This window comes from Symphalangus syndactylus, chromosome 15, assembly GCF_028878055.3.
Source record: "Symphalangus syndactylus isolate Jambi chromosome 15, NHGRI_mSymSyn1-v2.1_pri, whole genome shotgun sequence".
NCBI classification, from domain to species: Eukaryota; Metazoa; Chordata; class Mammalia; order Primates; family Hylobatidae; genus Symphalangus; species Symphalangus syndactylus.
Window position 1 is genome coordinate 28,117,320 of NC_072437.2, and position 13,274 is coordinate 28,130,593.

General features: G+C 37.2%; 1 protein-coding gene across 2 annotated transcripts in view; it reads right to left on the reverse strand.

Moving 5' to 3' along the window:
* The window catches only part of GPC6 (glypican 6), a 1,204,563-nt gene that overhangs the window by 892,447 nt on the left and 298,842 nt on the right, over positions 1-13,274 (reverse strand). For both annotated transcript variants that reach the window (XM_055244176.2, XM_063618993.1), the window contains exon 2: positions 1,089-1,247. In XM_055244176.2, coding sequence (XP_055100151.2) covers positions 1,089-1,247 — 159 coding nt within the window. The remainder of the gene's footprint in view (positions 1-1,088; positions 1,248-13,274) is intronic.

The following is a 13,274-nucleotide window of genomic DNA, read 5'->3' on the forward strand; positions in this document are numbered from 1 at the left end:
CAAGTCTGGTTTACAAGAAATCATAGTAAGGTACATTGATTTCTTAAAGCACTAAAGACAACACACCTTCTAAAAATACTAAATTTATTGTTATCATTGTTGATACTGCTTATAAAGAATCAAACTACTTTTGAATATTTTCAAAATGTTCAGGCTCTAATGAGAAAGTTCAATGCTGTAATTTCAGTAATAATTTGTAATATAAAATGTTTATTTAACAAATAGAATATAGAAATATCATTGACTGCTTATAATCAGGATATCAAAAGAGGGTCTAAACCTTATATAGAATGCACAACTGCAATGTAAAATGTGCTATATGATTGCAATGGCAAAGTCTAAAATAAAGAAATCTGTGTCGCTGACATTTAAAACAAGACTTTCCTCTTCAAATGTGATGTTTTTTTGTTTTTTTTTTTTTTTTTGAGACGGAGTCTCGCTCTGTCGCCCAGGCTGGAGTGTAGTGGCGCAATCTCGGCTCACTGCAAGCTCCGCCTCCTGGGTTCACGCCATTCTCCCGCCTCAGCCTCTCTGAGTAGCTGGGACTACAGGCGCCCGCCACCACGCCTGGCTAATTTTTTGTATTTTTAGTAGAGACGGGGTTTCACCGTGGTCTCGATCTCCTGACCTCGTGATCCGCCCGCCTCGGCCTCCCAAAGTGCTGGGATTACAAGCGTGAGCCACCGCGCCCGGCCCAAAAGTGATGTTATATTTCAAATAATCTTAAATTACGCTTATTTTTTAAGGGAGAATCCCCATATGAAAACTAGAAAGGCTGCAGTATAACAAAACCTGAATTATAATTCCTCTAATAATGAAAACTTGAGCTAAATCTTTACAATAAATCTCACAGGCAAAGCACAAATGCAAAACAGCTCTTTGTTAAACCAGGTTTTACCAAGATATTACTAAAAAAAAAAAAAAAATACTGTCAAGAAAACTCATGCTTTATCTAAAAAAGACAATGCTATAAATATGTAAGAGGGATAGAAAAGCTCCCTTTTTAAAAAAATATTTTTCATATGATACCAAGATTCTCATAGAAAAGTGCACCTATAACAAAGTGAAGTGAAAACCATTTCACCTACCGTCAAATTTCTTATGCCTGGACACAAAAGTGGTGCGCACAAAATGGCTTGTCTCTTCCACAAGGTTTTCAAATTCGAGTTTGCTTTGTTGGCTTAACTTGTCTTCCATTTCTGTGGTGCAGCATGTATATTCCTGAGGACAGATTCTTAAGTGTTCCCCTGCAAGGAGAAGTTAAATGTCACTATTGCATTCTATGGACTTTTGGTAGATGTTAGAGATTTCACTTCTCTAACACTTTGCTCAAATCTCAGGGTGCTTGTTCCATCTACTTCTCCATCCATCCCCATGAACTCTGTCTGGGCCACAGCACATCAGTGTATCTAATATTCCAAACATGTGGTGGACTTAAGTTGAACCTGATATTTAGTCTCTGTTCCTCATCATGTAAGTGAAGGTGCATTAAAAACTTCAAAATACCATGGTATTTTTTCCTGGCTTTTATTTTTAATACATCAAGTAAACATCAGGTGATACAACGACACAAGATGTAATACAGCTATGTATGCTTTTCTTGGGAAACCTCAAGTAAGGCAAAAGACACTTAGTCCCATCACCAAAAGCAAGAAAAGATGGTAACTGTCCCTTGGGTTCTCTTTCTACAAGTCTGTCCCTGGGTATGCATCAGCTTTTCTCTAAGTCCAAGTGAGTGTGTTTTTAATGGTAGGTCTCATTCGCTAAGTTGACATTTCTTGTCAGACAGAAAACATTCTCCAGAAAGAAGGAAGTCACTGATGGTTTAATTAATGCCTACGTTATACAGAAATGTAGAATAAAAGGAATGAAAGCCTTGTATTTAATTCATCAGATCTATCTACTTCTTTCGACAATATTGCTTTCTTTAGCGCTATTTGCAAGTAGAAGCCAATCCTTTGCTTCATAAAATTAAAATGGTCTGTTATTGCATAAAATGTGAATTTCCAATTGAAGCAGCTCAGTTAGTGTCAAAAATCTTTCTCACAGCCCGTGGAGGGAAGAATGGAAATGCACCCAATATCTCGCTAAATAAAACCAACGAATTGCTCCTGCTATTAAAGTCACTGTAGGACACTGAAAACAAATGAACAAAGTGCTTGACTCTGTGATTAAAATTCATTTATAATGTTTAATAGTACTTATAAAAGTAGGTCCTATGACCTTGTGTGAAGTATAGGGTGTATACTTCACTATACACTATACTATATACTAAACTATACTTCATGTAGTTGAACGCTTAAGCTCCTACCTAAAACAACAGCAGAATAAAAAAAAGTTTACAAGTACATATGAACGTTAGGTCTTTTGCCGTTTTGAAGTGATTTTTTTTCTTTTTTTTTTTCTTTTTTTACTGTTGAGGTGTTTGAGTTCCTAATAAAAAGACACACAAATGTCCAACAATTATAAGAAAAAAAAAATGCTCAACGTGACTAATCATTGGGGAAATGCAAATCAAAACCACTGTGAGGTATCATCTCACCCCAGTTAGGATGGTTGTTATCAGAAAGATAAAAAATAACAAATGCTGGGGAGGATCCAGGGAAAAGGAAACTCATATACTGTCAGTGGGAATGTAAACTATGGTAGTGTCTATGGAGATCAGTATGGAGGTTCCTCAAAAGACTACAAATAGTATCCAACAACCCACTCCTGGACATTTATCTGAAGAGAAGGAAATCAGTACATCAAAGAGGCATTTGCAGCCCACGTTTACTGGAACACTATGCACAATAGCCAAGATATGGAATCAGTCTAGGTGCCAAAAACACATGAACAGATAAAGAAAATGTGGCATAAGTACACAATGGAATAGTATTCAGCCTTAAAAAGGATGATATCCCATCATTCACTGCAACATGGATGAAACTGGAAGACATTATGTAAAGTGACATAGCCAAGAAGAGAAAGGTAAACATTGCATGTTCTCATTCATATGTGGAAGCTAAAAAAAGGATCTCTTGGAAGTTGAAAGCAGAACAGAGGCTACTAGAGGCTGGGAAGGGTAGAGGAAAGTAAGGGGTCTGTGATAAGGAGATTTGTGAAAGGATACAAAATTATAGCTAATAGGAGGAATAAGTTCTAGTGTTCTACACCACTGTAGGATGACTATAGTTAATGATAATATATTACATAATTTCAAAATGCTAGAAAGAGGATATTGAATGTTCCCAACACAAAGAAATGATAAATGTTTAAGATGATAGACATGCTAATCCCCCATCTGATCACTATACATTTTATGTATCAAAAGATCACTATGTACCTTCCATAAATATGTATAATTGTATAATTATTTTATGCCAATTAAAACAAAATAAAATAAAGGTATATCTTATTAAATTTCTAGAAAGGAAGGAGACAAAAAATAAATATATATGTATTTTTAAAAGAAAAGGAAATGCATTATTCTTGAAAATGATAAACATCAAATTCCAGTTAATAATTCGCTCCTAGGAAGGATTAGGATTTCAGAGAAATACTCGAATATTTTTATCTATAATCATTTATTTCTTAAGCTGCTTGATGGATATATGGTACTTAATACATTATCTTTACTTTTTCTGTATGATGAAAATATTTTGTAACAAAAACTCGGAAATATGTTTTTAAAGCTTAGTAGTCACTACAGTTTTGCTAGAGAGGAGGTCAGAGGGTAGCTATAAAGAATGAAAAAACAAATAGCCCTTGACCTTTAGAAGCCAGCCTGGCACTCATTCTGCTGTTACACGTAAACATTCTCACAGAATACCAACCTCAGACAAGACTACTCGGAGACCACAAAAAAAATAAACCAAGTAAGGCCACTTCATAGTTTCGTCTAAGCACAGAAAACAAGGTTACTGTGCCATTCAAAAAGTACCAAGCGGCTGGGCGCCGTGCCTCATGCCTGTAATCCCAGCACTTTGGAAGGCCAAGGCAGGCAGATCACCTGATATCAGGAGTTTGAGATCAGCCTGACCAACACGGAGAAACTCTGTCTCTACTAAAAATACAAAATTAACCGGGAGTGGTGGCGCATGCTTGTAATCCCAGCTACTTGGGAGGCTGAGGCAGGAGAATCACTTCAACCTGGGAGGTTGAGGCTGTAGTGAGCTGAGATCACGACACTGCACTCTAGCCTAGACAACAAGAGCAAAACTCTGTCTCAAAAAATTAAAATAAAATAAAAAAGTACCAAGCACTTCCTCTCTTGGCTAATATGATGGACTTCTTTAGTAATCACAGATTTATCCTTGTGCTAGTCTTCCATTTTGTCAGCAAGACTTACTGAAATGCCTTATTAGAGAATTACCTTATTAGAGAATTACCTTCTTATAGAATTACCTCTGCTTTCTGACAGCATTGAATCCAGCATGATAGAGTCAGAGCCCCTGACTCTATGGACCCTCCCCTAAAACACACAACCAAAACCCATATCCTATAATAAATTGTTTCTGAGATCCTCTTACTGGGACATGGTTCTCCATGACATATGCTTGGTCTTGCAATAAATTATAACTAAACCTGTTCAACTACAAGGGTATTCCTGATCATCTTTCACGTGACGATTTCGACAACACCAAAATGAAACAATGCGAGTTGTGAAATTTTTCCCAAAGTGAGTATGATACCCACATCCCACTGAGAAGCATGGTTCTAGAGCTGAAGACCCTAGGATAGAATAAGTTGACTATCAAAAGCAAATGGTCCATCAATCACTAATTTTCTTTTCAATAAAATATCAAGCCCAAATTATAAGGACAAAAATTAAAAATCCACGAACAAAATATCTAAGTGTTTTAATGACTTGTATATTGTCACTTATTATTTTTCTTAATAACAAATGAACATTATAATAAAGATTCTGATCATGTTCTTTTTTTTCATACCCATGAGTATTTAAAAAATAGAACATTCAGTGGAGTTATGGTTTATGGTGAAATAGATGATAAGGGCATAAAGAGAAAATCTTTCCTGAAGGAAACATACTAAATTCATCAGTAGAGTACCCAATACAGGGTTTTGTGAATATCACCCAGAGAGTAGGTGACTTTCTCAGTCAGTTCCTTTAACTCTACTTTGCTTGATGTTTTTCTGTGGCTCTCAGTTAATTTCATCATTTCTTTCTTAGGAATATAGCGGAAGCCCTCCCACTTCTTTGCGTGACTATTTGAATACTATTTTCAGTTTCAATCACCTTAAGAAAGTTAAGGCAGCAAAATGCTGATCCTGGCCCAGTTTTATTCATGACCTGGGACATGTGAGCACAATTGATAGTGATTTAAATTATCTTGCTGTCTCTTCACTTTCTCTCTCCATACTTCTCTATTCTCCATCTCCTCATCTCTCTTGGTTTCTTACTCCCAGGAACAAATATAAACATAAAGAAATGAGCTGACCTCTCAAGAACATTTCCAGTTCTATGAACAATCTAATACTGCACTGAATTAGTAAGGCAGTTTCTTACATATACCTCCATGACTCTAAACTTCCATACACATGGATAAAAATCTCTGGGAAATTTTTATCTACTACTACTTAGAAGAAAAACTGAAGTATCTAGACATCAAGGTTACCCGGACAGCTTAACAATGAACCAGAAACATGGCCACTGCAATTTTTTTTTTTTTCCACATAAACCCAGAAAGGGCTTGTAGTTCCTTATGTTTCCACATGGGCTGGGTGTTCCTTAAACTGCAAATGGTTTCATGTCCAAAGAATACAGATAACTTTTCATCCTGCAAGATACCATGATTGCTTTTCCTTCACTCAATATGAAAGGGCTATTCATTTTTGAAAATTTTTTGTATTGTATTTTTTAAGATTTTTAAAATAACAAGTCTTCCTGATATTTTCAGTTCTTTATTTTAATTTCATATTTCTAGTGTGATATATAAGTAACAATTACATTAATAGGAGTATTAAAAGGTGACACTGTAATTTGACCTTACCACTTACTAGCTATGTGAAGTGAGAGGGAGATGCTTAACATCTCAATTCCTCATCTGTAAGAATGGAAATGATGATAACAGGTTAGGAGATAAAATAAGGAAAAGGTTTAGCTCAGAGCTTAGCAAATTTTCATTTAAGTAGATATTTTAATTTTATAAACTATAATATGAAATATATCTAAGTAATGATTTTAAAATGTTGCTATGAGGATATCAAATGTTTTTCTTACTATTATAATTTCTAATAAGTAAAAATACAAAAGCTCCACATGTGTAAACACACAAAATGACTAGATAAGAGGAAATAGGTTTCTTCAAAATAATCAACCTATTATTCTCTAATTATTATTGGAATTGATAACTGATTAATGTCAAAAAAGAATAATTCATTGCGCATATATGTTCTCTTCATTCTTTTTAAATTTAAGTGAATAAATACAAACTAAGTATAGTAGATGCAAGATAGTTTTCACTATTTTCACAATTTTTGCACACACAAAAGTTAAATTAACAAGAACTATCCATCTATTGGAAGGTGGTACAACCTCCTCATATCACGGCAAGAAGAGCAAAGGTTTAGCAAGATCAAGTAATTAACAGCTGCTCATGTCTCTAAGCTATGTCTAATCATCTAATGTTGCTAAGTTATGACAACAGCAAACTTATGACAATTTTTCTGGGAGGAAAAGAGACATAGATGTTTGGGGGGTGGGTGATGGAGGTATCTTCAGGAAACTTGCACATCACAAAGTCCAAGCAGGCACCACTCATTATTATCCCTCATTCAGAAGAGACCAGTAGCTTAACAGTTAACTCTCCTGGAATATTTTCAATATGTTTAGGGAATAACAAACACATTGACAAAATGAAAATGTTGCCTGTTTATTTTTTATTTTATTTTATTTTTTTTGGGGGGGACGGAGTCTCACTCTGTCGCCCAGGCTGGAGTGCAGTGGCGCAATCTCGGCTCACTGCAAGCTCCGCCTCCCAGGTTCACGCCATTCTCCTGCCTCAGCCTCTCCGAGTAGCTGGGACTACAGTCGCCCGCCACCACGCCCGGCTAATATTTTTATATTTTTAGTAGAGACGGGGTTTCACCGTGGTCTCGATCTCTTGACCTTGTGATCCGCCCACCTCGGCCTCCCAAAGTGCTGTGATTACAAGCGTGAGCCACCGCGCCCGGCCGTTGTTGCCTGTTTCATACTGCCATGAGTTATTTACTTTAAAAGGCTTCAGTATAAACACTGGTATACATGTGTGTGTATAAACTTTATAGCTTTAGGAGCAGTTACCATTTACAGTACTTCAAACAGGAATCTATACACTTGGGGTGGCTATGGCAAGCTTTCAAAAAGTATTAACTAAATCAATAGGAGGATTTACTAATGGGCAGAAGAGATATTAAAAATAAATGTTCATAGGTGAAATTGGTGTTCAAGCTATGGGGTTGGCAGCATTATTCACAATAACCAAAAGGTTGAAACAACCAAAACGCCCATCCACAGGTGAATAGATAAACAATTTCTAGTATACACATACAATGGACTATTATTTCCCCATAAAAAGCAATGCAGCGCTAACACATACTACAACATGGACATTATGTTAAGCAAAATAAGCCAATCACAAGAGGACAAAGATAGCATGATTCTACTTATATGAGGTGCCTGAAGTAGTCAAAATCATGCAGACAGGAAGTAGAATGGTGGTTACCTGGGGCTGGGGGGCGGTGGGCAGGAGAAAATGGAGAGTTACTGTTAAAAGATTATAGAATTTCAGTTTGGGAAGATGAAAAAGTTCTAGAGATGGATAATGGTGAAGATTACACAATACGAATGCACTTGATGCCATTAAACATACTCTGTAAAATGGTTAAAATGGTAAATTTTATATTATATATATTTTACCAATTTTAAAGAAGTAAAAAATTTAAAAAGTGAATTTGGCCCAAAAGGTTTTATAGTCTCTCCTCCCACTGCATGAATGAGACTTGAGAATCACAGAGGCCTGGCAACCTAATTCCCTAATCTGGGATGCTAGTCCTGTGTTCCCACACCATCCAGGGAAAACTCTGCTCACAGACATCGCTGGAACTTTGAAGCATCCCGATATTGGAAGATCACTGTGTCAGCCTTGGTGTAAATCTTTCAGGCAAAGTGCTTGTTAGAGCATGAGGGAGAGAGTACTGTGACATTCCCAAACATACAGGCTCATCACTGAGGTCTGCTAGCCAGTAAATGTCTGAATGTGTGGCTGAATTCGGTCTGAGCCTTGCTTTCTTTGTAACATGTTACTAGATAGGAAGAAGGTTGTGGGAGAACTGAAGCACTGAAGTGTAGCTCTTCTCTTCCACTGATCTGAGCCTGCCGATATTCCTTAAAATTCTGACAATTATGAATGATCAGAGAAGCTAAGGGAAATCTGTTCTGCTTAGGTTTAATTTTTCTTTTTCCTAAAAAAAGTATCTGCAAACCGTGGCTGATGGGTCAAACACAGTCCATCACTTATTTTGCTGGGAGCAGTGAGCCATGTTTGGGGAAAACATATAGTAAGACTCTTTTGACTATGTGAGAGTTTAACGCAATTCAAATTAAGTGTAAAGTTTGATAATGACACAGCCACACGTATTCATTCATGGATTGTCTATGACCACTTTGGCATTACAACAGCAGAGTAGTTATGGCAGAGACCATGTGACCAGCAATGCCTGAAAATATTTACTTGGTGAAATCATGGCAGCTGCTTTGCAGTATGAAGAATCCAACATGGCCCTTTCTGTTTCAATTTCTCCAAACAGCAAGAATTCCTATTCTCAGCAGAACTACCTTCTGACAACTACAAGTATTTGATATAACAATGAAATTATTCCAAAGTTATAACTTATGAAGGAGGAGAAAGTGCAATCTTTAAGAGTTTCCCACTCATATCCCTTTCTCAAATTGCCAAAGGTTCTTCATAATATGTCTAATATATAATTAGATACAACACTTAGCTCAACTGAAAAGGAGACAGACACTCCCAGGACCACTAATAATAAAATCAGGATAAGAGACCAAAAATGCAGAACATGAAAAGCTGAAACTACAATAGCTATACCCTTATTCATCAAGCCTTTATTGGAAACTTTCTACGGGCAAATCATTACGGTAGGCTCATGTCATACAAAAGCAGACACAGGGCCACATAACCATGATTACACAGGTTGATGCTTTCTTAGGGCACTTGAAGTTGATGCCAGTGAGTTCCTTGGGTCCCCGCCTTTTTACAGAGCTCTTCACAAGCTCTAAAATAAAAAAGAGAAACTGTAGATGCGAAAGAAGGGAGTTCTACTAGGAAGTTGCAGAATGAGCTCAAGGACATATGATCAGACCATAAATTGTCATCTGTTTTCCAAAGAAGAGATGAGGCTGCTCCTCACTTTGCATGCCTCTTTCAACTTACGTGTTGCTCTTCACAAGATATTTTCCCAAATGCTTGCCCAGATGTTCATTTTCACTACAAGATGCTGAGGTGATAGCAGAAATGTGATTCTGCCAGATCCCACTCCCTCCAGGGATGACCTTGAGCCTGAAAATGGCCAGGAATAGACTTCATGAGTGGCGTGGTGGGAAAGAGGAGGAGACAGGAGGGCCTCGTTAACCCCACAAGCAAGCCTCAGGTCTGCTACAGCAAGCTCTCTGCCCTCAGAGGTGACACTCAGGGACTTTGCGATGCACATCCCAAACAAACAGATAAACAACAGAAATGAAGTGCCCAGAGTGAGTCGCATTTCACAGACTTCAGCCAACTAACTTTTGGCTTTTATAGAGCTCTGGAGTGCAGAGGGAAGTTACTATTTTTGTCCTTCCTAGGAAGTAGATAGAAAGTAAAAATCTACAAAGTTGAAAGGTGATGGTAAGATTGCTACTAACAAACTCCTCCTTGGAAAACTATTTCTTTTTCTTGAGTTTGGAGAAAGAGAGAGATGGGCCTTCCATTCCATTCTCCTGAGGAGCCTCCTAGAGCTTCTGCTTTTACTTCTTTTGGGTTTTTCACCCATCTCCTCATACTCCTTCAGAATACTACCGCTGTTTTCTGCAGACGCAAGGCCAAGCACAGCCAGTCATTTCTTTCCCTTCACTAAGGCTTCTTCTCCTGTTTCGCCAGCTTCCTACTAATCTCAGCAGCCACTTCCTCTGTTTGAACCATTGCTTCCCAAGAGGGTGAAATCCTCCCCCAAGGAGGAAACAGTTAGCAATCCTGAAGGGGCAAGCAACAGGATGTCTCCAAGAAAAAGGAAGTTCTTGGAAGAATCCTTGGAAGATCTTTCTCTCTCAAGTAGGAGATGGTCAGCAGTGGACCTAAAGAGGTGGCTGACAGCAAGAGCAACTTCAAGTAGAAGAAATAATTCCATCAACTACCCCAGGAAGATTATTAGAATGTGTATAGCATGCCATAGCCCAAGGTGACATTTCCTACCCCAATAAAAACCGGTTCACACCAAAAAAGAAGATGGCAAGATCTCAGAAAACAGAGAGCTTCAATTTCTGAAACACCAAATTCCAATTGATCAGAGGGCAAATATTTATTTCAGAGTTGGCCCTCTTCAGAGTGTACAGTCTATGTCAGAGTTCTCTCATCCTAGAATTATTGAAATTCCCATAGTCAATGAGCACATCTGGTGCCAAGCAACAGTGTTCTCATCATTTGACATGTCTCCTCAAATAAACATACAGTTTGTTCATCTGGTGCCAAGGAAGTGAAGGAATTTAACCACACCTAAGGAACAGGTGGAGGGAAGTGAAATATTTTAGAATAAGTTAACTTTTAGCTAGAGTTTCTGATAGCTAAGATAATTTAAACTGGAGTTAATAAGACCTGGACTGTTTTTAGTTTCATACATTTCCTATACAACCTAAATGGGAATGGCAGAATGTAGGGAAGCCACATTTTTAAAATGTGTGTTCCATTTCATTTCCTTAAGTTCAAATACCCTAAACCTCCAAATAAGCACTTTTCAACATTTTTCGGTGTAAAGAGGTATTATAAATGATCATTTCACATCTCTCAGGGCTACTCTTGTTTAGTGAAGTTGCTCAACACCGTAATCAGAAATGTTCCAACTTTCACACAGGTTTTAGGAAATTCAATTAACATTCTACTTTAGGGGACCTTATCATTCAAACTACCTATATTATTGTCATCCTTTGATGATGTCAATTTCCTGATACAAACTTTAAATGCTAATTCTTGTAGTTCTAAAATTTTCACTCTGCAAAAAATAGCCCCTTTAAATGGGACCAATTAGCTAATTGTTTAAATCAGGTCCAATGGTTATGCAGAGAGAATTTAAACATGCTACTCTAGATGACACAGAAGAACCTTCTTAGTTCTTCTGCCAGTGTTTCTGGCCCTTACCATTTGGTTGACTTTCCTGTTTCAGAGAAGCTGAACTGTTTAGGGGTGAGGATGAGCACAGGAGAAGGTGTGATCAGAATAATCAAGGGATAAAGTGTATGGGAGGTGAGGAGTGGGCAGTGTGGGAAGGCAAAGCAGTCTTAGAAAGCGGAAAGCATCTGGAGTGAGAAAAGCTATCTTTTCTTTTTCTCACATCTAACCTTGGCCTTGGTATGTTATAAAATCATTAAACTTGTAAATTACTTGGTTATTTGTAAATAAAGGAAGTTTCTACTTGTTTTAAATATACACAATTTATTCAATTTATACAGATAAAATTTTTAGACATTTTAAAGCGCTGTCTCAACACAAAAGATAATCAGGAATTTGTATGTACAGCTACACACATATACACACACACTCACATTACACACACAGAGAGATTCATTGTATTTCTCAACACCAATTTTTAAAAGATAATGAATATAAAGATCTTGAGAGAAAATCTGAATGCTGCAACTTTTCTTACTATATGCAAACAGTCCAGGAAAACTGTGGTTATGCATTACAGAGCTGACAACAAAACACAGGAGCATTTTGATTCTATTATGCAAAATACACAATATCCTTGTAATCACTGTGACAGGGCTCACTTGGGCAAAACAGTAAGCTTTTGGAAGCACCATGAGATTTAAAATTTTCAGGGGAAATTTGACATCTGTAGAAAAGTGCAGAAACTACTTGTTGGAGGTAGTTCACAGTTTCAACATTAAATAGTACGACAGTCCTTTTAATAGCATCATATCATTGCAAAGCAGCATTTTTCCTTACTTTCCATTTCCCTAGCAGCAGGTGAAAATCATGTGGAGCAGGAAATGAGGGTGGTGGTATCCAACTTCATTCTAGGGCTTGAGAAGTTGTGTGCTATCCATTAGTAAATAATTGTGACTATGTATGAAATAAATTTTCATAATGTATATGTATTATGTTTGCAAATGGTCACTAAGTTTTTAGGATACAAATAGTGAATTGTTTGGACTTAATAAATAAAAGGTTTAGTATTTCTTCCAGTTTAGGATGCCACAGAAAAATTAGTAGGACACCGTAATTGAGCCAGCATGGCTAGGCCATAGCACCCAGTAATGTAGTCAAACACTAATGTAAGTGTTGCTGTAGAGGTATTTTGTAGATGTGGTTAACATCCACAATCTGATGATTTTAAGTAAAGGAGATTACCCTCAATAATGTGGGCAGGCCTAACCTAATCAGCTGAAAGGTTTTATAAGCAAAAACTGAGGCATCCTGGAGAAGAAACTCTTCCTCAACACTGCAGCATCAACTCTTGCATAAGCTTTCAGTCTGCCAGTCTGCCCTGCAGATTTCAGACTTGCCAGTCTCACAGTCTTACACCACATGAGCCAGTTCCTTAAAATAAAGCCTTTTCTCCCTCTATCATATATATTATTATCATTATAATATATAAATGTAAATATATATGTAAAACATATATGTTCTTACATATAATTGGTCCTGTTTTTCTGGAGAACCCTGGCTGATATAGACACTTGGGACTCCATGAACAGAATACTTGGGAACCTCTGCAGTAGCTCTGTCATCTTCCAGTAGTTCTACAATGGCACTCATCACGACTGCCTTTGATTATCCATTTAACCCAACGTTTAGGACCGTTGCGTATTATTTCTATTCCCTTTTCAGTATCCGTCAATGTCAGTATCTGAGATATTATAAATGGAGTCAGTATTGTGTCAACCAACTTTCCAGTTTTGAGGGAAATTCTTAATTTAAAAGGGATGTATTCTCCAATATAATTTCCAAATTATACCAATTTCCATGATATAAATACTCCCAACACAGCTGATTTCTAGCTGCCAAAATTGTGTCATG